At 50.5% G+C, this 21,307-nt stretch overlaps 7 protein-coding genes across 7 annotated transcripts; 5 read left to right on the top strand and 2 right to left on the bottom strand.

The window, feature by feature from the left end:
- Positions 1-378: 378 nt before the first annotated feature.
- COCVIDRAFT_83570 (hypothetical protein) lies at positions 379-2,250 on the top strand (the record flags this gene model as incomplete). The annotated part of the gene is made up of 3 exons (XM_014707258.1): positions 379-438; positions 495-844; positions 903-2,250. 3 exons carry the CDS (start codon positions 379-381, stop codon positions 2,248-2,250), a joined length of 1,758 nt encoding a protein of 585 aa, XP_014562744.1.
- Positions 2,251-3,029: 779 nt separating this feature from the next.
- Positions 3,030-4,644, top strand: COCVIDRAFT_83826 (hypothetical protein; the record flags this gene model as incomplete). Its single annotated transcript, XM_014707259.1, has 2 exons — positions 3,030-3,100; positions 3,156-4,644. 2 exons carry the CDS (start codon positions 3,030-3,032, stop codon positions 4,642-4,644), a joined length of 1,560 nt encoding a protein of 519 aa, XP_014562745.1.
- Positions 4,645-5,078: 434 nt separating this feature from the next.
- Positions 5,079-6,707, bottom strand: COCVIDRAFT_32567 (hypothetical protein; the record flags this gene model as incomplete). Its single annotated transcript, XM_014707130.1, has 1 exon — positions 5,079-6,707. The coding sequence occupies one exon, from the start codon at positions 6,705-6,707 to the stop codon at positions 5,079-5,081; it is 1,629 nt and encodes a 542-aa protein (XP_014562616.1).
- Positions 6,708-8,780: 2,073 nt separating this feature from the next.
- COCVIDRAFT_21555 (hypothetical protein) lies at positions 8,781-10,321 on the top strand (the record flags this gene model as incomplete). The annotated part of the gene is made up of 3 exons (XM_014707062.1): positions 8,781-9,483; positions 9,552-9,835; positions 9,896-10,321. The coding sequence occupies 3 exons, from the start codon at positions 8,781-8,783 to the stop codon at positions 10,319-10,321; spliced, it is 1,413 nt and encodes a 470-aa protein (XP_014562548.1).
- Positions 10,322-10,531: 210 nt separating this feature from the next.
- On the bottom strand, positions 10,532-12,921 carry COCVIDRAFT_83762 (hypothetical protein; the record flags this gene model as incomplete). The annotated part of the gene is made up of 3 exons (XM_014707260.1): positions 10,532-10,577; positions 10,641-12,792; positions 12,864-12,921. 3 exons carry the CDS (start codon positions 12,919-12,921, stop codon positions 10,532-10,534), a joined length of 2,256 nt encoding a protein of 751 aa, XP_014562746.1.
- A 450-nt stretch (positions 12,922-13,371) lies between these two features.
- Positions 13,372-15,133, top strand: COCVIDRAFT_83160 (hypothetical protein; the record flags this gene model as incomplete). Its single annotated transcript, XM_014707261.1, has 2 exons — positions 13,372-14,055; positions 14,099-15,133. The coding sequence occupies 2 exons, from the start codon at positions 13,372-13,374 to the stop codon at positions 15,131-15,133; spliced, it is 1,719 nt and encodes a 572-aa protein (XP_014562747.1).
- A 2,348-nt stretch (positions 15,134-17,481) lies between these two features.
- COCVIDRAFT_83146 (hypothetical protein) lies at positions 17,482-20,821 on the top strand (the record flags this gene model as incomplete). The annotated part of the gene is made up of 15 exons (XM_014707262.1): positions 17,482-17,600; positions 17,655-17,789; positions 17,864-18,228; positions 18,286-18,643; positions 18,694-18,746; positions 18,796-18,942; positions 18,996-19,049; positions 19,100-19,158; positions 19,215-19,243; positions 19,295-19,314; positions 19,402-19,417; positions 19,468-19,495; positions 19,545-19,619; positions 19,934-19,968; positions 20,236-20,821. The coding sequence occupies 15 exons, from the start codon at positions 17,482-17,484 to the stop codon at positions 20,819-20,821; spliced, it is 2,079 nt and encodes a 692-aa protein (XP_014562748.1).
- Positions 20,822-21,307: the final 486 nt, after the last annotated feature.

Here is a 21,307-nt window from a genome sequence, read left to right on the forward strand (position 1 = left end):
GTAACACTTACGCTGCGAGGAAAAAAAGCAACACCCCCCAGCTTGTGTGTGACGCCCACCCCGACCGCCCAGCGCCGCAACGTCTTTGATAAACACTGGGCTGAGGCGCTTCGCCGTAACACCTCTCTCCCCTCTCCTTTCCCCTCGCCCTCCAAGCCCACCTTAGGCCACCGAGTATCCGGCGGGCACGCAAAAGCCTGGGATCCGTGCCGTACGCCGTTGCTGCACAATGTGACAAGCCCTCCGCCTCGACCAAGTCTTCCCAACTCATAGCAGCGCCCGCTGCCACTCTTCCAAAAAAAGTCTCCCCGGCTGCACCAGCAATCCCTCGGTGCCCTGTCTACCGCACTTGCAGCCTCGCCACAGCACCACAAGTTGATGGCGCGCCCGAGTACGGTCGCCGCTCGATGCGCAGCGCTAGGGACATCGATCGGCCAGGTTAGAACTGCTTCGCATGTTCATCATCCCACCCTTTGCGCTAATATCCGATCCAGATCATCCCGGACATCAGCAGTTTTGCGCGCAAAGTCCGCGATGCTAGACATGACCTCAATGCCATCAACACCAATCTGATCATTATCAAAACAGGCCTAGGCATTGCCCAGGATGACTTTTCGACAAAGGCTGCTGGCCTGCCCCAATCTCTTGTTGACGCTGTAACACGCGTCATTGATTCTTGCGACGACACCAGTGATCGCCTCCAAAAGGCCTTTCTCAAACTCTCTTGCAGTGCAAACCCAAAGGATGACTGGCGGGACCTTCGAGACGGGCCTTTGGTTAACCTTCGTCACGATCTAGACGCCTCAAAAGTCATCCTAGAGCTGTCTCTGGACTATCTCGCCCTGTAAGTGCTGCCATTCCCTGTGCGAGTTCCCAATGCCAAGGTTGCTTACGACCCACAGATTCGGTCAGCAAGATACCCTGGACGCTCTGCTTCAGAGCTATGTCAGCGATCTGATTACGCACAGCGATGATCTCTTGAAGCGAACAGATACAGATGAGATTCATGTTAATCAAACAGCCCGGGAAACGCTATCAGCCCTACTTCAGGCTGTCCGCCTACTCCGGTCATGCATTACAGCGGTATCAAAAGAAAGCACCCCAACCACAACAACGCAGCCAGCAAAGAGATCAGTCATCCCGCGGCCAGATTCCCTAGAGCCCGTTCTGGGCGAAACGCCTCGAAGCGGAAGGAAGAGTCCCAGCGGTAGAAAGAGTCCGAGTGCCCAGAGTTCGTCTCATGCGAGTATGAATGACAGCGGTATCGGTACATGGCTCGCTAATGTCCCGTCGTTTGAAGATGCACAACCCCTCTCGTATTCTAACATTGAGCAATCGTCAGTGTTGCGTCTCGTAGTACCCTCTTTTCAAGAGCCCACTACCCCATCACGCGGTACTTTTTACACTGAAGACTGCGCCTCCTCCGCCCAAACCCTCGTGGCACCAGAATCTCGACTGAAGAAATCGTACAGCTGGTGTACCGACCTATCAGGAAAGGCAAGCACCCGGTTGCAGCTCGCATCAAGCTATGCATCCAGACATGCATCAAAATATGCGTCTATTGTTTCCGGCTCGGATGTATCAATTATCCATAAGAAGATCACCTCGGACCGGATAGCCGTTACAAAAGGCAAAAGAAAAGAGCTAGAGCCCCGCCAGAGGGAGGCCGTTGACCGCATCCTGGCAAACATACCTGCAGAAGCAACAGCTGCTGAAGTAGAAAGAGTCATTTGGGAAGGCGCGACCCCAATGGCACCGCATCCCGAATTTGGATTCTTCTTCATGAGAGCAGCGTACGAAATGTCCACGGAGATATTGCCTCTTCTAATGGAGTTTGGAGCAGATATCACTCGGAAAAATGTCGCACCAACGTCATACTATACCGCTGTGCATGCCGCCACATTAGGATGTCAACTCGACACAGTACGATACCTCGCTTCTCAGGGCCATTCACTCGACACGCCCGACTTTCACGGCGAAACTCCCCTTCACCTCGCCCTCCGGACGCCTGGAGCGTCGGCAATAGCAAAGTACTTGGTAGAAGCCGGTGTGGATGTCAACTCGGAATCAAGAGCTGGACAAACGCCGCTACAAGTGGCTCTCAAATCAGCTGGACTGGAACCTCGAGACCGAAGCGTGTTGATTGCGCTACTCATTGCACATGGAGCCGAGGGTGAGGCAGAGGTTAAGAGAGTAATGGAATGCAGGAGGGGTAACGAAAAGGGGAAAAGCGTCCTCGGACTAACTTGACATTGAACAGGTGGTCCATGATTGGGTCTCACATAATTTTTCTTGTGTAATGTTCGTCATGCGACTGTGTCGCCCAAACTAAATAGCGTCCTAGCCGCATCTTACTTGGATGGGCTTCGCATTTTTTTTTATTGTACATTGGTTTTAGGCTAGTGAGGGGCAAACATGGACAGATACCCAATACCCTTTATTGCACTATCGCTGTTGGCATATTTACGGGACTCAGGAGCGATACCTGGACCAAGCCACGCCTGTATTTTAGAAGCGGCTATGGTAATGCTGGCGGCAATAGAATTGGCTTGGTACTCTGATTTTTAATCCTATTTTCTTCTAGACTGTATAGAAATTCAAACAAAAATTTCAGTGATTATGAGTAGTTTCAGCACTGGGTCCTACAAAAAAGAAAAAACGTAGTAAATTGGCAGTGGCACATCATTACTCGTAAGTATGCGCGATGGATGCGGGGCGCAATCAGCCATTGGTATGAAGTTGAATCAGATAAAGTGATACAATTCGATGGCGTATCATGAATCATGAGGAAAAATACTGCATTTGGAGTACCGTTGACAAATCCGCCTTGGACTTAACCCACATGGATGATACTGTGGGGTATTAGTAACGTTCACGATACTGAAGGTGGGAAGGAGCTAATCGCTGACCCCGCTACTAACTAATCACGCTCCACTTGCCATCGGGCAACTCCGTTATCATTTGGACAGATATTTTGTCGCGAAGACTCATTGCTTTTTCTTCAAGTCTCAGCTCGACTTTTTAGGAATATGACCGACAAGGGAATAGATACGTACATGATGTGGGTGGAGGGCAAAGAGGTGGAAGGCGGAGCAGAGCAGTCAGTTAGCGAGGCACAGAGTGAAGACTAATCATAATCGCTAACTACATCACAGACTGCCAATTGAAGACCCAGCCACTGGCGAGATCTTTGCACACTGCCATGCGGCGTCTGTAGCCAATGTTGACGATGTTGTCAAGACTGCTCATCGAGTCTTCAAATCTGGAGTGTGGTCCAAAGCCCCGCGTCATGTCCGCGCAGACATTCTAGACCGCATCGCCACACTGCTGACGGAGAACCTCCCGCGATTGATTCAACTAGAAGTCCAGCAAACCGGGCGCGCTATCCGCGAAATGAACGCTCAAGTTCCCACCCTTACCAAGTGGTTCAAATACTATGCTGCCCTCATACGGACCGAGGAGCGCTCTGTGTTACCCACCGTTGGTAAACTCCACAATTGGATTGACAGAAAGCCTCTCGGGGTGGTTGCGCAAATTACGCCGTTTAACCATCCAATGCTGATTGCTGTCAAAAAGATAGCGCCTGCCCTGGCGGCTGGGAACTGTATCGTCTTGAAACCAAGCGAGCTGACTCCGCTCACAAGCGTTGAGTTGGGAAAGCTTATGAAGGAGGCCGGTTTGCCGGATGGTGTATTCAACGTGCTGCCTGGAGATGGTATCACAACAGGCAAAGCTCTAGTCCAGCACCCGTTGATCAAGAAGGTTGATGTGACAGGAGGCACGCCCGCAGGACGTGCCATTGGTGCCATCGCAGGAGGAAACCTTGCACACTATACTGCCGAACTCGGCGGCAAAGCACCTTTGATCATCTTTGAAAAGGCACATTTAGATTTGGCAGTCAACGGTGTAGCGTTTGCTAGCTTCATTGCCAGCGGCCAAACATGTGTAGCAGCAACCCGAATCATTGTCCAAAACAGCATTCTCGATAATGTCGTAGCCAAGCTCAAGACCAAGGCTCAAAGTATCGAGAAAAGAATGGGGTCACCGAAAAACGTCGAGTCGATGATGGGCCCACTCATCTCCAGGAAGCAGCTCGCTAACGTAGAGGCGCTCGTCAACGACGCAAAGCAAGCCGGAGCTACGGCCGTATTTGGCGGAGAGCGCATGAAGGGCGAGTCATCACTCGACGGCATTGACTTCTCCACCGGCTACTTCTATCCCCCTACCATTCTAACCAATGGCCAATCCACAAAAATCGTCGACACGCGTATATGGAAAGAAGAAGCTTTCGGTCCCGTGATCGTAGTCGTCGGCTTCGACACCGAAGACGAGGCCATCGAGCTCGCAAACGACAGCGAGTTTGGGCTCGGAGCTGCCATCTGGACACAGGACTTATCACAGGCCTTCCGCGTCTCGGAAAACATCGAGAGTGGCATCTGTTGGGTCAATACGCATCATCGTAATGACCCTAGTTCGCCCTGGGGCGGCATCAAGAGCTCCGGTGTGGGAAGTGAGAATGGGGTTGATGCGTATAATGCGTATACTACTTCTAAGAGCACGATTATCAATTACGCGACGGCGGAAGAGGGTCTGGCGAGTGATGATTGGTTCAGAGAGGGTACGGGTGAGGTGAGGTATGGATAGTGCGGAGACAAGGATGACTTGTTCCGGGATTGATGCTTCTATGTTGTAAGCTACATGGTTAGATTTAGTACAGAAAGTGTAGTCTGGCTTTCAATCGCGAGTTCTTGAACCATATTGAACCGCGTATACTGACTTGTTAACTTCATCACTGAACGCAAAGTTCAGGTAACAACATTAGTGCTCATTTTTTTAAGTTAGCTGACATGAGAGTCGGGTTACTAACTTACCATTTTCCGATGAAAAGGAAGGTTGGGACGATATAAGCTGATAGTAATCCAAGATACTTACATATCGTCTAGTGGTACGATCACCAGCCTCGCATATCGTAAAAGCCTTGCGTTGCCATCCCACTTAAAAACTTGAACTTGCGTACCATTAGTACAACCCCTCCATCCCGACCCACACCAATCCATACCCTTTACATCTCCCCTCTCTCACCTCTCACTGACACTAAACCTCGCCCTCTGCCGTACAACCCCAACACGCACCTCATCCCGCCCATTCTCCAGCATCTCCGCAATCCCCCCCAACACCGCACTCGCCGCAGGACTAAGATGAAAAGGAAACCACTCATTCCTCACAACCTTCATCTCCACATCCCGCACCCCCTCCGCATCCACACCCACATCACCAACCCTCCACCTTCCCAAATGCATCAACTCGGCATCCCGCAGATGCCTCAGCAAAGAAGCAAGCGCCCGTGACTCCCCCTCAAGCACCGCATCGCCTTCCCCACTCTTGACTAGTAACTTAATCCCGTACCCAACCCGCTCCTCATCTTCTAGTTCACAATCGCAATCCCAAACCCCCGCACCCCCCGCCAACCACTGCACCTCTCTCCCCAACAGCTCAAACGCCGCAGACGTGACATACGTATCCGCCCCGCTCGGCCGTCTCCCTGGTTCTTGCAGCGTAAAGACGATACGCGATGTCGGGGCCGCAGGCAGCGGTGTTGAGATGAGAATCGGGACTTGCGATCTTGTGCCCTGCGAGGTTGTAAGGTGGGAGTAAGAGCGCGAATGGGACGTGCGGGTGGAAGCGAAGAGGGAGCGGCGGAGATGGCGTTTGAGGGTTTGGAGAGCGGAGGTGTGAGTTGTGCTGGTGGTGTGTTTGGGGGAGTGGATGCGGCGTTTTTTAAAAGGTGGTGAGGGGAAGTCACTAGGGTCTTGTGTGTGCTTTCGCTTTTGAGGCAGGAGGGTGGCGGGGGTGTTTGGGTGGGTTTGCTGGGGGATATGGGGAGGTGAGGTGTTGCTTGGGCGATATGTGGTGTCTGAGATGTAAGGGAGAGGGTCATCTGTGTCTGGTTGGCATGCGCTTTTTTCGTTTATCTCTGCATCATAGTTTGTTTCTGGCTGCGTGACTGTATCGAGACAGGTAGACACGTAAGTACCTGACTGTCCCCCCTTTCTGGCCCGGATATGTGCGAGTATTGCATCGATGATTTCATCCGCGGTGACACCTTTTTTCAGCAGTTGACTGATGTCGTAGCCATCATCTTTCAGCAGCTTGAGCCGCACAATGTTGCTGGCTTTTTGCTTCCAGCTGAAGCGTGACCAATCTCTGTCTAGGCTGTGACTTTCCCGCTCAATTATCTTTTTGGCTTGCGTCTCCCAATCTGATGATTTCCTTGGCTGTTTGGAAGGGGTAGCGGTGTCACGTGCCGTGAGAGGTGTGAGTGTGGAAGAATCACTAGGCAGTGAGATGGTTTCTTCAGCCGGCGTAAGTGACTGCGTAGTGTTTGGTTCCAGAGTACTGTTGGTGGGGCCAGCGGTTCTGCCTCGTTGTTTCTTTTTCATGGCTGCTATCAAGTCTTTATCTGGCCGCTGATAGTTGGTGGTAATATTTGCTAGGGCCAGGGCGCGGTTCATCTCCTCTACGCTGAGGCAAGAGCGAGATGTCGATTTTGGTGTTGTTGTTGAAGCATTCCTCTTTACCCTTCCTGGGTTCAATCTTCTAAATCGTTCTCCGTTTCCACATCTTATCCGTCTTTTCGGCATTGGGAGTATCTTTCGCAAGGGTAGCTTAGTCTTGGGCATGCTATTTTGAAATATGTCAGAATTCATGTCTTCTTGAGTTGAGTTATCCTAAGAAACGTTAGGCTTGCTGCTGTGCTTTATCTTGCTATTGTTTCTGGCTTTTTGAGATTGTTGCTGTGTTTACTCGGATGAGAGTTTTCTAGAAATGGCGAGATGGATGTTTTTTTTTAATAATTACTGTGGTGATCAACTGATTACATGGCTGTTTGTGTTCTATAACTCACGGGGAAAGTGGGATCCTAGTCGCGTGACGTTGCTGTTGCCGGGTGACAGCGCCGTTTTCGAGATCCGAAACTACATTCACGACCGAAAATAGAGTGATGAATAGGGAGAGCAAAGCTATTCCTAGGGATATGTCTTCTGTATCACTCTGTATTGGCTATGTACAGCAGGGTCGTATGTGATTTTAGTAGATGATATGTAAAAGTTACTGTATGCGGAAGTGTTCCTGCACAATGAGGGCCTGAAAAAATGTATATATTCTAAATAAACAAAAGGGGGTATTCTCAAAGGGACTGAGGAAAAGCTGTCGTACATACACCTCCGACCTCATTTTATCAGACTAAGACATAGGACAAATTCTAGTCAAGCTTTGCTCTGAGTATTGTTCCTCGTGGTGGTTTGCGTATTACAAGCATGGGTTGGCTGACTGCATTGCAAGATGGATGACAATGAAGGCAGCTATATGGATGAAAGTGGATAAAGAAATATCATCATAAGCAGCATTCCGATTACAGATTATACATTTTGACTCTTCAAGCCTTGGAGATGAATGTATAACCGTTTTCGTAATGCCATAAACGCTACTATCCCCCATTACAACGAAACGCAACGAAGGTCCAAGTTGCACTCTCCTCCATATGTTGTCTGTATTTCTGTGTGTTAGAAGGATACCCTCGTACCACTTCCTTTTGTGTAGTCTTGCCCACAGCCATATACCCATAAAGAAGGAACCCCATAGCCCACCGACTCGTTTTCTGAAATCCATGTATCAGTATAAACCGAAGTGATTTGTCTTTTCAGATACCCACCATTCACCCGATCTACCCGACAAACGTGCTGTTCACGCCCGCAACTAACGTGCTGTTCCCATCCGCAACGGGATGTTCCACAGCTCCCGCTCTATCTGGAGCCACGGACGAGACCCCGAACACACTGTGCACGTATCTTTTGTAGGACCTCTTACTATGATAGTGACAAAGGCGCCAATCCGCATGATTGCAGGGGATATTAATATCAGCGGCTGCACAGCCGAGACACAAGCATGCAAGAACGAAAAGGATGATGGAGGTCTTCATGATTGGAGGTAAAAATTGGTATAGAGTCAAGACTTTAGGAAGTTCGAGTGGGTATAGTTGGTAATGCAAAGATGGTTTGTGGGGTACTGGGACAAACAAGCGCCAGCCTTTGCGGGAAGAGCGAGAAATTTATGTGTGTGATGTTGGTCCCTGTTTGTTGGTAAAGCCAGGGAGCATTTACGAAATGGTGAACTAATGGTTACCAGCTCTCACATGTACAGTTTAGTTAAGCATGCGTATCTTATGCCAAAAGTAGCTGTATCTGTAGTGGATGAGGGGTAGATGCTGAGCTGTTTTGTCAAAGGGAGAGGGTTGTGCAATTGAAGCCGAACCCACTTGTGCACACTGAGTTGAAATGAAGCTCGCACTTAGTCTGGCAGCACCATGGTTGTTTTCGTGACAGCAATTTTCATGGCTCACGTGACACGGTCGTGGTGGTGTTAATGCAGCCTTATGCACCACACGCTCTCCATGTGCCGCGCCTTCCTTCACCTTCACACTCTCTGTTCACTTACGTCATTATCGTTCCACAAACTCTCCCACGAGATATCTCATGGGACCACACCCCCACGCACGTGCTTGTATGGTGTATTAGCACTTTCACTCTTTTGATTGCTCCGCTCTTCTATCGAGTGCTATGTCGGTCTATGCTCCAGTAGCCCGTTTGGTGTCACCTGACAGCGCGCTTGCTGCATGGATACCTGGTTGAGACAATCACTCACAACAACAATTTATGACTCAACTTGACGGGAAATCATTACACTCCCATCAATCCGTGATCCAGGTTGCTGCGAATTCAGACATGGCGACACCGGGATATAACAGATATGCGCTGTTCGCCAGCGCGGACGACAATGCGGTTGCTACGCAAGCCACACCACCAGATCCGAGCAAGAATCCCTTCTTAAATCAAGTCGCGGACGACTCGATACCATGGGAGAAGGTAAAGAAACGTGGTGCTCCAGTGACGGCATCAGCCAGCCGGCCACTGACTGTCACCAAACACCGGACCAAAGCCGCATCTATACAAAAACTTCTCAACAATGGACAGAGTAATAATGCCCCTATATGTACTCCCGAGGAAAAGCCACATGATCCACACGAAAACTGGTGTGGCGTCTGCTCTCTCAAACTCCCAAACAAAACAGCCTTACAGAACCACATCAAACAGTCGCCAAACCACCAGAATTACTGCAACCTATGCAAGCGCGTATTCAAAGACAGAAACGGCCTGAAGAATCATGTCGACAACTCGTTCGGTCACGAGACGTACTGCAACCTGTGTCTTTCGGCGTTCAAGGACCAGTGGGGTCTCAAGAATCATTTCGAGAACAACTACAGTGTCGGACACGAATTTGTCTGTCTGACATGCCTTACAGGATTTAAGACGAGTGCAGAGTTGGACCGCCATCTGCAGACGGCCGAGAAGCATACGTGGTGCCAGACGTGCCGGCGCCGCTTTCGTAACCAGGATGAGCGCGATGAGCATTGGGGGAACACTCTCAGTAAGTTAACGCACTGCTTTGAATATACAGAGTGACTCTTGGGAATCATCTTACTGACATGTCAACAGGACACAAGCATTGTCTGCAACCCGGCTGTGACTTTGACGGTCCAGATCAAGCCTCCCTCACCGAGCATCTGAGACGCGACCACTTCCAATGCCAAGGATGCAAACGCATCCTGCCGAGCCTGACCAAACTCAACCAGCACTACGAGACCTGCCTCTTCGCATTATCCTGTCCACAATGCGGCGACAAGTGCTCGGGAAAAGCCCAGTTGGAACTTCACATGACGCACTGTTTTCGATGTGAAGAGTGTGACTTCTACACGTCCCACAAGGGAAACTTTGACATTGTAAGCAACAGCTGTGCATCAACTGCTCGTGTAAGGAATGCAACACTAACATCACGGAAGCACATGACGAAGCACAGCTCCGCCGACCTGGTATGCTGGGGCTGCGACGCCCCCATGCGAAAATACTCGAGCCTAATCAACCACCTCGAGTCCGGCAATTGCCCAAAGCTAGGTGAAGCCACGCCTCTGATGCGTTGTCTGGGCATGTGGTGGTACTCACCGCTCTACATGGATCTTGATTTGCACGCGCATATTCGGACTGGTCGCGTGGACATTCACAAGGTGTGCGAGTGGATGAGCGAGGGCGCATTGCATCCTTTTCTTTGCCGCGACAAGGAGTGCGGCAAGACGTTTAGTCAACTCAGTTCGCTGTTGTTGCATTGTGAGAGCACGGCTTGTGGGTGGGATATTGATCGGCTAAACATGCCTGGCCTCGAGAAGGAGTTTAAACAATGGTTTTTGAGGAGGGATAGTGGCGCTTGCTAGCTGTAGGTCTCGCAGCTTACCAGTGTTCGATGCTTTCTGTACGGGGATCATGGTATGAGGCATGGATTTGTTCTGTCAGCCTACAAGGAAGATGTACCTGTGAGACACCACAATCAGGTCAGAGCTAGTCTGCGTTATTCGTCTCATTGAGAAATGCTTCCATTAGAGGCCGAGTAATCTATTAAAGCTCAACCACGGATTGTGACTATATCAAGGATTCGCCAGCGCTAAACATGCATCAACCGCAAGACCAACCCTAATCATAGTAAGAATTCATCTCGTTCTTTCGAGAACTCGGATTATGAGAGTTTGAACTTACCTTCCTTCCTTCTGCCGCACAACATCATCAATAACATCCTTGTCCAATTGCGGAAACATATTTGTCAAAGTCTCAACAACAACTTGGTGCTCCCGCCGCTGAATCCGACGTATCTCTTCTGCCTCTGCAGACGCACGTTTCGCCGCTGCCTCTTCGGCCGAGGCCTTCTCCCTGTGCCGATTCTCGTCGTGATTGTGTTCATGTTCAGGAGCCTCTGCCCTTGAACGCGTAGGCAACTGCTGCTGCTGCTGCTTTGACGGTGTGGTTTGCCCAGATGACTGGTGTGTATCGGTGTCGGAGAAGATGCGCCCGATCGTGCTGAGTGGACGTTGTATAGTACGCAGCAAGCCTGCTACGGCTGCATTCTCTTCCTCGGGCTGTTCAGTCTCGGACTGATTGTTTTTAACGCTCGTCGAACGGCGTGGTCCTGCAGTTTCAGCCTCCATCGAATTCCTCTGAGTGAGTTCGGGCCGCAAAGGTGTCGTCTTTTCTTGTATGTGGTGGTAGTGTGGCGAGGGCATGCGCTTGTGGGTAGGGGCATTAGGGTGTAACTGGGTAGAAGCAGATGATGGCTCGGCTTCTGCAGTAGCATGACGCTCAGCGATGGCCGATACAGCTGCTTCGACATTTTTCTCAAACTCTTCGTCGCTGACTGTCAGTGAAGTCTTGTCTAAACCTTCAATAAACTGTACGGCGCCCATTAACGACGAGATGTAGTAGCCTGCCTCGCCACCGAGCTTCTCCTGGTTGCGGAACCGGAGGATGTATTGTACGTTTGAGACAAGATGCTCTGGGTTGGCCTGGAGCACAGTGTAGATAAGCAGCGGTATAAATGCATCGGCAGACTGATCTGAATTTGATGTCCGTAAAAAGCCAAAGATAACTTTGCAGCAGTTCAGAATGCAGATGATTTTATCTCTTGGCGCCCGGTAGCTTTTAATTTTGAGTAGCTCTTGTTGGGCCAGGTTTAAGAATTTCTTCCCCTTTTCGCCAATTGGTTTGATGTCCAAATGCTCTTCTTTGACCCATTTGTAGATGCGAACTTTCTGTGCAAGGACCTCATCGCGTTCCACGTCTTCTTGGTGCTGACCTCTCCTGCCAGGTCTTGCCGGGTCATGTCTTCTTCCGCCTTTACGCGGCGATATTGGCTCTGCTGGTGGAATTGCGGGCGAAAACGTCTGGGTATATAGCCTGTTCATGACTAGCTTCTCCATACCCTCTCTTGCGTTATCAAACTCAGCGTCTGATACGGTTCGCCACACTTCGCACTGAGCCATCTTCTTTGCTATGAACTCAAGAAAGTCACCAATGATCTTGACCTGCTCGTGCACCATCCATTGCTTCTTGCCAAATTCGAGAAGGAAAGACCGTAGGAACTTGGCTACTGGGTCTGCTGTTCGGTGGCGCAGTTGCTCAAGGAATCGGTGGAAGTCAAATGGTAGATCGGGCTCTGGCTCCGGGGCCGGTTGCACAGGCTTGTACTTGGAAGCATGTGCGCTAGGAGATGATGGTTCTTGAAAAGATGTGTTGGTACCAACGCGGTATAAGGATGAGGTTCGTGGGGGTGGAGACTGTATGGGCGCTCCAGAAGCGGCATCTTCCGTCATGGGTATAGGAAGGGGCTTGTCGGGAGGAACGAGGCTCGAGCGGCGTGGAGGAAAGGCTGAAGACGGCGATTCGAGAAGGGGATTGGCAATCTCAAGTCGTGGTGACATGATCTCATCCTCCCCCGGCGCTGCATTGCCCTGGAACTGGTCCATGATACTCTGGATCTCTGGCTGAGAGTTATCGGCAGCGTCCCCGGTGCTGTCGTTTGCTGTACCATATTCGTCAGCGGCAGCATCTTCCGAGTTGCCCCCACTTGAGCGTGCTTGCGACATGGGGGATGCAGCCCGGCTGGGCACGTTACTCGTCGAAAGATATCTGTCGTCCTTGGGAGGCGGGGGCGGGGGCGAGGGCGAGCGTATGGGGGCCTTTCCTGCAGCCTTCTCGGTTCGCTCGCTGGGTGGAGGTGTTGAGCGGCCAGCGGTGGGCAAGTCGTGTGAGGTGGTCGCAGGCTCGTCGACGTGGTGGGCAGAGGATGGCTGTGCGGCTTCGAGCGCCTTTTCCTGTGCTTGGTGCGAACCTGCCGCTATTGGCTCTGGCTCGGTGTCTGTGGATACAGCGTGTTTATTATCCTGCGCGTCTACCGTGTCCGCCTTGGCCTCGTTGCTGGCCACTGACCCCTCGTCCAGAGCACCAGCAGGCTGCCCCGCCTCGCTCGTCGTGGTTGCGCTGTCATGGTCGTGCTTGGGCCGAGAGACGTGGCCTTGGGAGAGGGGCTCCTGTTGTGCTTCGGTGGCTACATGGTGCGGATCCTCGACCTTGTCTAGCTGGTCGTTGGTGGTGATGATGTCGTGGGTTGCATCGAGTTGCGGAGTTGGGTTCGGGAGAGACATAGACCGACTGCGGATAAGGAGCGTGAAAGAAAAGAAAGGTGCAGAATGGCCGGTCAAACTTCCATGGACAGTCAGCAGCGCTTCACACAGCTCGAACAGCGTCAAAGTCGGTCGGCTGCCTTTGCGGTCGAGACGTGCTTCGTCCAAGGCCGCGAGCTGCCCGCATGGATAGTCTCCCGGCATCTAGAAGCCGAAGCGCCGAACTACCTCCGTCTGGTATCAACGCCTTCAGATGCGTCGCATCCCCAAACTCTATTGCAACCTCACCATCCCTCCTACCCCGGCGCCCTGCCATGTGCGGCATCTTCTTCTCCCTCAGCCGGGCCGGCCATGTGACGCCCACTGCCAGTACCGAGTTGCTTCTCCGGCACAGAGGGCCCGATGCCACTGGTGAGCATCGCGTCGCTATCGAGTTAGACTCTGCATGCGCTGTACAAGAAGCAGGCCCAACGCGGGTGCACGCCACTTTTCTGTCAACAGTACTTGCTTTGCGCGGCAAGGAAATTGTTCAGCAGCCCCTCAAAGACGCAGCTACGGATTCAGTGCTCTGCTGGAACGGCGAGGCTTGGAGCATCTCTGGCCAAGCTGTCAATGGCAACGACTCCCAGCTCGTCTTTGCAAGACTTCTAGAGGCATGCGCCGACGAAAGTACAACCTCGACGCGTAGCGTCGTTGAACTGCTTTCAGCCGTGCGTGGTCCTTATGCATTCGTCTTCTATGATGCGCCAAACAAACGCGTCTACTATGGTCGCGACTGTCTCGGACGGCGATCGCTACTTCGCAAAGACGCTGCCGACGGTACTATTGTTTTGTCCAGTGTTTGCGACAATGCATCTGGTGAGGCTTGGGCCGAAGTCGATGCTGACGGCATACACGTCGTCGACTTGTTGGATGTAAATACTGCATATCCATTATTTTCTGATAACCGGATACCCCACCGTCGTTTCGACCAAGACCAAGACTCTGAAATCTCTTTCGTAGGTAAGTGACCCTATCCGTGGGTTCTGCTAACACCCGTAGACTCTGCCCTTTCCTCTAATGAACTGCTCCATCTCGGACAAAGCCGCCCTAGACTTCAGTGTGGTAGACCAACTGAGGATGTCTTTACTCCAATCTCTGCAAGTTCGCACAGAACATGTCCGTGAGGCAGTAGCCGGCATGGACATGGATGTGCCAAACCACACCAGAGTGGCAATCTTGTTCTCGGGAGGCCTTGACTGTACCATTCTTGCACGCTTGTGCCACGATCTCTTGCCACCAAGCGCACCTATTGATCTTCTCAATGTTGCTTTCGAGAACCCCCGCATTCACTCTCAGCTTGAACCCGGCACCAGCCCGTATGAGCTTTGCCCTGATCGCATTACTGGAAGATCATCGCATGCCGAGCTTGTTGACGTCTGCCCAGGTCGCATATGGCGGTTCGTCGCAGTCAACGTACCCTACTCTGAGACGCAGGCACATCGTTTCAATGTCATGACACTGATGCATCCTCACAACACCGAAATGGACCTTTCTATATCATTTGCTCTCTATTTCGCTTCGCGTGGCAGTGGGGTAGTCTGCGCCTCGAATAATGGCAAGACCGAGCCGTACACAACTACTGCACATGTTCTTCTTTCAGGCTTGGGTGCCGATGAGCTCTTCGGGGGCTATCAGCGACACGATTTAGCTTTTGCCCGGCGTGGTTATCCTGGCCTTATTGAAGAGCTAGAACTTGACTTTAGTCGATTGGGAAAACGAAATCTAGGCCGAGATGATCGTGTCATCAGTGATAGCGGCAAAGAAGTTCGATTCCCGTATCTCGATGAAGATTTCATCGCACTAGCGCTCCGTCTTCCAGTGACTGCCAAGTGTGATTTTGGACTAGCCCAAGAAGCTGATGACGAGGATCCAAAGCGGGCCCTTGAACCCGCAAAGCGAGCACTTCGAATGCTGGCATGGCAACTGGGTATGAAGAAAGTTGCTTCCGAAAAGAAGCGTGCGATTCAGTTCGGTGCCCGCACTGCTAAGATGGAGACGGGTAAAACAAAAGGCACACATGTGCTCAGCAAATGAGGTTGGTCACTTGTCTCTTTCGTCTCTTTCCCTCGCAATGATTACAAAACGAACAAACGGTGAGACACCAGCATGTTTCCTCGGGCCGTGCTACCCAATCTATGGTGCCAGCCTATGCGCGCTTTGGAGTCACTGATGTCTAGTTTTAAAAGGCAAGTCTGAGCTATATGCACATTATCATTTCACAGTTCATGCTTGGTTACCCTTGTACTGACAAGTCGTAGATGATAGCCTATATATGACGAAGATGTTGCACAGATTCTATTCTCTTCGAGTCAACACTTTTTGCAACCGAACATCACGATTTTGCCATCAATCAAAGCTCGGTCCTTGTTTAACAACTTATGCTCTAATGCCCCTTATGATTTCTAATGCAGTGGTTCGCACATAAGAATTTCCGGCTATATTTATCGATATCCAATGGCTTCTACTAATAGAACTGATTGCATGTTGTTTGAAAATTCACAGAGTGTCTCTCGGCACCAGCCGTCACCAGCGGGTAAGCATACATTTACTATAATAAATACAAACCACCTATTGGCGCATTGCCATTACCAAAGACGCATCGTATAAGGAACGCGCTAAGAGCTAACGTAGAAGCAAAGCACGTCACAGATACAAGAAGTAGGGAGTGCAAAAAACAGTGTTATTCGGCAACCAAATTATGAACAGTAATCCACTCCTTCAACCAAGGTTCCAGACGGCCCACCCATCATCACTCGACCAGATTGTCTGGCTCCCAACGCGAGTATAAAACCGGGTGTTCCTCCTGCCCATGCACGATTCCTTAAGGCGCCTTAAACCGTAACAAGGGACACGACCGATGATGAGAGTTTGTCGCTGATCAATGTCAAGCTGACAAGTTAAGCTGAGGTCTGCGACGATGAGAGGTAGCCTGTCAATGATGAAAGAGGGGAGCCTATAGAGAATGTGCGTGTTAGAAAAGCTATGCAGGGCGTCTTTTATGGTCAGTCCTAGTCGGTTCACTTCATGGGCCGAAGCCTCCGCCCGTAACAAGGTTTTTCTCATCATCCCACCTGCCTTTAGATGTATCCGGAACCTGCGCCATGCTATGACAGGCAAAGCTTGGACATGTTGGTTCGGGGGTAGGTAGCTTTGCGAAGCAGACATCGAGCGTGAAAGTGGAGGTGGATCATGCGAGAGACAAGGGCTATGGGCCTAGTGGGGAGGTGTTGATCGCGCATTGGAAGTCAAAGAAAAGAAAAAGCGTTGATGGTTGGAGAGACGGAGTCCATGAGACGAAAGTAGGTATTATATACCAGTGAGCTGTCGCGAATGCCTCCTTCTATGAATTGATGTTCCTACCACTCTGCTGTTCTTGCTTCTTGCTTTTCTTGCCTCCTTTGCGAGGACCTCTTAGCTATTCGAGAAGGTGTGCGCTTGCGCTTTGCAACAGAGGGCAGTCGGCTACTAATCTTAGACGGTAGGAACTTTGGTTGTATGGAAGGCGATATCTACGGAACTGGGAGGTCGCGAATGTAACAGCAGGAAGGGGACGGTTATGGTGTGTACGAATTTTACATTGCAACAGTATAGTTTCTAGGAATTTTTATGCATTTTGTATCTGAATATGATTGGATCTGATGTAGTGTAGATGCAAGACGGGAAATTAAAGAATTATTTCAGTATTGATTCTCGTTATGGAACTTATCTTTGCCCCTCCTTGTCAGAGTTCTAGCCATTATCTTCTAAGGTATATTATTCACTGCTATTTTCACTCTTTCTCACTCGTCGAAGTAGGCAACCTCATTTTAAGAGCGCAGTCGGTGTGTTTTGAAGATATTATGAGGGCTTTTACTTCTGGTGTTCATGATTGTGAAGTGTATTTACGTCTGTAGCGATAACATTTCGCTCTATGAGTTCTTTAGAATGAAGTAGCGAGTATCTTCTAGATGCTTATGGTCTGGGATGCTGGTATATCTAGTGCCGACGTGGTCTGCAAAAGCGAAGCGACTTCATAGTCAATTATCAAGTGGTGAGATATGAATATCTCACACAGTACACTGGCTTTCTGAAAATGCATGGGTATGACGTCGATGTCACGGGTTTTTCATGCGGGCTATCTCGCCATGTGATGATATACTTTTGGAATTTCGGTTCTGTACAAGATCATTCTGAAATCGTAAGTCGAAGAAATTATGTATTGAGGAAACTATGTCATTATCTCATTTGTTGTAGGACCACGAAACATCCAAGGAAGGGAGAGGTGGGCTGCCAAGAAAAATATGACGCGGGACTTGCCGCGCCCGCTCCACAGCGGCGCGATGCATGCTGCACCCCACGCGTCGCGAATCTCTGCAATAACTCAACACCAACCAATTATGACGATGCATCGGGAAACAGACGTCTCGGTACCTCCTACGCCGACATGGCCAGTCGGCGATATAAGCATGCCCCAGATAAACGGTAATGAAGATTTTGGGAGCTTGGTAGACGAGTTATGCCAGTCAGTTTGTGAGGTGCAATGTGCCAATGACGCGGTTCTCTAATGGAGCCATAGATTCTTTGAGCACAACATTAAGTTACCGCATGCTTTCGAAGACCTGCGTCGATCGCAGGAAGGTCACGCCGTCAAGGTTCTCGTCCAATACCTTTCCGACCGAGTCGATCATCCAGCTCTAATTTCGGCACTGATGTACGTCGAAGCAGCTTTATACTACTCGAGAAACGTAGACAACAATACTAGCAAAGAGAGCTGATTCAAGTCAGGGCTTTGAAAGGACACTTTTCAGCATTAGAAGAAACCAGCGATGAACCGGGGGTGAACGAAGCCCGCGGATACGCATGTGAATTTGTTGCATGGCAGTTTTTGACAAACCTGAAGGAAGCAGAAATCATAGAGTTCCTGCTGGTTGAACTGCCTCCTGCATCGGCCTCTAATAGCCCAGAAACAGCAGGCGGCCAGCAAGGTCGCCAGAACGGAGCTGGCAGTGCGGACCCAAATGAGCGCTCGCCTCTTCTGCCGACTTCGAATGGGGATTACTTTAACCACAATGGTTCCGCCCTGACCCGGTTCGGGTCGATGATGTCGCAATGTGAAAATCTTAGTGCTCTAGAACTTGCCGCCGTATCCGGTACGTTTTTGACAGCCTTGTGTTGGCTCCCATATAATCCAGACTGAACCAGTGTAGGTGCCAAAAAGTTCCTTTCACAGAAACCGGTCCAGAAGATCATCAACGGCTTGTGGAAGGGCGACATCGTCTTCTGGGAAACCCTTAGCTTGCACTCAGAGAAGAAGCCCAGGAGATACAACCGGAGACAAGCTGACCCGTTCTCCCGTCTTCGTGTTCCGCTATATCTCAAAGTCTTTGAGACGTTGTTCTTCGCTGCCTTTTTAGCACTCTACTACGCGGTACTAGTGAAACGCAACAACACTCGTATCACTGTTCCCGAGCTACTACTCTACGTGTGGATTGCCAGCTTTGCTTATGATGAGTTTGCAGATTGGATCGATGCTGGGCAGACGTCATTTTATGCTTCGGACTTTTGGTAACATCCCTATCCGTTTGAGTCGATCTGGTACTATCTAACCTCAACAGGTGGACATGGGATATAAGTATAGTGGTCGTTGGCTTTGTATTCTGCGTGATGAGTGAGACCTCCAAACCATGTGATTGAGACAAAATCTAAAATCCCTACAGGAGTTGTTGGTTTGGCGACAGGCCATGCCGCGACAATTGATCAGGCATACGATGTACTTGGGCTGGAGGCGCTCTTCCTGGTGCCACGTATATTCTCCCTGCTGAGTCTCAATCGTTATTTTGGAACTCTGATTCCCTGTCTGAAAGGTTAGCTCACCTTGCTGTGCAATGTTCATTCGATTCCGCTAAATCAGATTCAGAGATGACGAAGGACTTTGTCAAGTTTCTATCACTCGTGGTGATCTTGTACCTAGGTAAGAAGTTGTACCCAGCTATGGTGAATGGTTTCTAAATACTCCATTAGGTTTCTTGACTACCTTTGTGTTGCTAGCTCGCGATAGCAGGTTCAATGCGAAACAGATGGTCAGTCTTGCAGACTCTGCCACTTGAACCGCAATATACTTACTTACCTCCGCCAGTGTTGGATCTTGGTCAAAGTCTTCTTTGGGTGAGCGAAGCTATGTTGATACTCCCATTATATCCGCTAACTCTTTGTTAGATCGAGCTATCTAGGATTCGGTGAGTTGATACTTCCATGCAGAACCTGCGCAACAGATACACTGCCACCACCATCGATGTACCAGTAACTAACACAATCCTGGGCAGATGTTGCTGAAGAGATGTATGCAGTCACCCAAAAATAAATGTCGACTGTCTATTAACGATCCACAGTTCGCCGTTGTTTGGGCCTCCCGTCATGGTAGGATTATTTATAACATTGTCTAGCCGTATTCTGACTCGTGTATCAGCTAATTTTTGTCACTTTGACAAATATTCTCCTCATTACAAGCTTAATATCGCTTTTGAGCAACTCATTGAGCAAGGTACTTATTATTTTCGTTGGTCGTCGAATCCCCGCTCCTAAAGTCGGCGTACATGTTTTATGCACGCCAAGCCGCGGTCCACATTCAACTGCGCCCCCTTCATTTCGAGCTACTCTACTAGGATGTATGACATGGAGAGCTTCCTTGATTTTTTCCACCCATTGTTTTTTGGGGGGTATGATACAGCCACACTTGACGTTCAACCCCAGTTTCACCACAACCATGTCTTTCACCCTAGGCCATGGGGGGCATGGCTACAGTACTGATCTGTGCACTATGTGATGAATTGCGTTCAAAGAACTGACAAATGCTAGGTCTTGGACCATGCCAGAGATGAATACTCGTTTGTGTTTGTCCACCCCAACCATTGGCCGTTAAAAAATACTAATTTGGACATGGATGCAGTTACTCTGTCTATGTGCTTGAAGCATCAAGCTCAAATAGGTTGACATACTTTCTGCCTCCACTGGTACGTACATTTTGTAATGCTATTATGGGGACGTAAAAGCGGGCATTAAGCGCCGGGCTGCTGAGCGGCCAATTGGCACAGCCACTATGACAAGAGTGGAAGACACACTCATGTCCAACCAACTTTTTGCTCGACTTGCTCGAGGAGTGTCATTATGTGGGCGCTATGCCGTTGTTACCCTGCCTGCGAGCCTTGTTCTGCCGCTCAGGCTTTCTCGACACAGCAGCACTGCAAACTCATGTGGGCCCTTGACGAAGCTACTCCCACACTCGGCTTCCCCGTCGCAAGGCTGACCGGCTTCCAGAATCTGATTCCGCTAGTCATCCGCCCGTTGCGGCTCATTTTGCCCTCTGAGCGGCTGAGGAGTGTCCGGATCGTCATGCTCAAGGCGACACATCTGCCCCACGTATTTGTGATCTGGGCCTTTGAGAAGCTGTGCAATCCTCACAGCGGCAAGGCCAAGATGACGACGTTTAGCGGTCCCCAGTCACCTGCGCCGTCCAAAAGAGCCCCTCGGTTGGCTGTGAATTCGCCGCGCTTGCTAATGGCGAGCTTCCCCAATTCTACGGGAAGGGCTCAGCACGCGATTCGGCCTCAGACTCGAACGGGGTTGCCGGAATCAGATGCTCAGTTGAGAACACTAGTTGCCAAGTTATCCACCCAAGTAGAAGAACTTACTGCGATGGTGTCGCAGCTCCGGGAAGACCGCGAAGCGAGCACATCGGCCGCGTGAGGGCCGGCGCTTGCAGCCGCGGGAGTAGAGGTAGGCATGTTCAGGACGGGCAGCAACATGGTGGGCAAAAAAAAATCAAATAGCATTGCATGTTTTCGTGTCGAAAAGGGTCGTCGAACAATTACGCATGAGAATGGGGGGTGTTAGAGTCTCGTAGTCAGACAAGACTGGGGCCGTGAATGAGTGAATGAACGAACGATCAACGGCGGATGGGCGCAGGGCAGGTTGGCCAGGATTGACAGTTTCATGGGGGACGCACACAGGCATGGGTACAACCGCCCTCTCCTCTTGCGCCTCAAAGTCCGGTCGGCGCAAGGATTTTGTGTTCGGCCCGCTAAGGTCTAGGTACCCGACAGTGTGGTTCACTTGGCTACCCCGGTTAAGCCACTGTCGACTGCATGCCCCTGCACACGCACACTCCTTCATAGCCCCATGAACTAACAGGCGCTGCCGCGCAGGCGGCTCGAGCTTTGTTCATGCTGGTCT

The sequence above is a fragment of the Bipolaris victoriae genome (assembly GCF_000527765.1).
Source record: "Bipolaris victoriae FI3 unplaced genomic scaffold scaffold_0, whole genome shotgun sequence".
Lineage (NCBI taxonomy): Eukaryota > Fungi > Ascomycota > Dothideomycetes > Pleosporales > Pleosporaceae > Bipolaris > Bipolaris victoriae.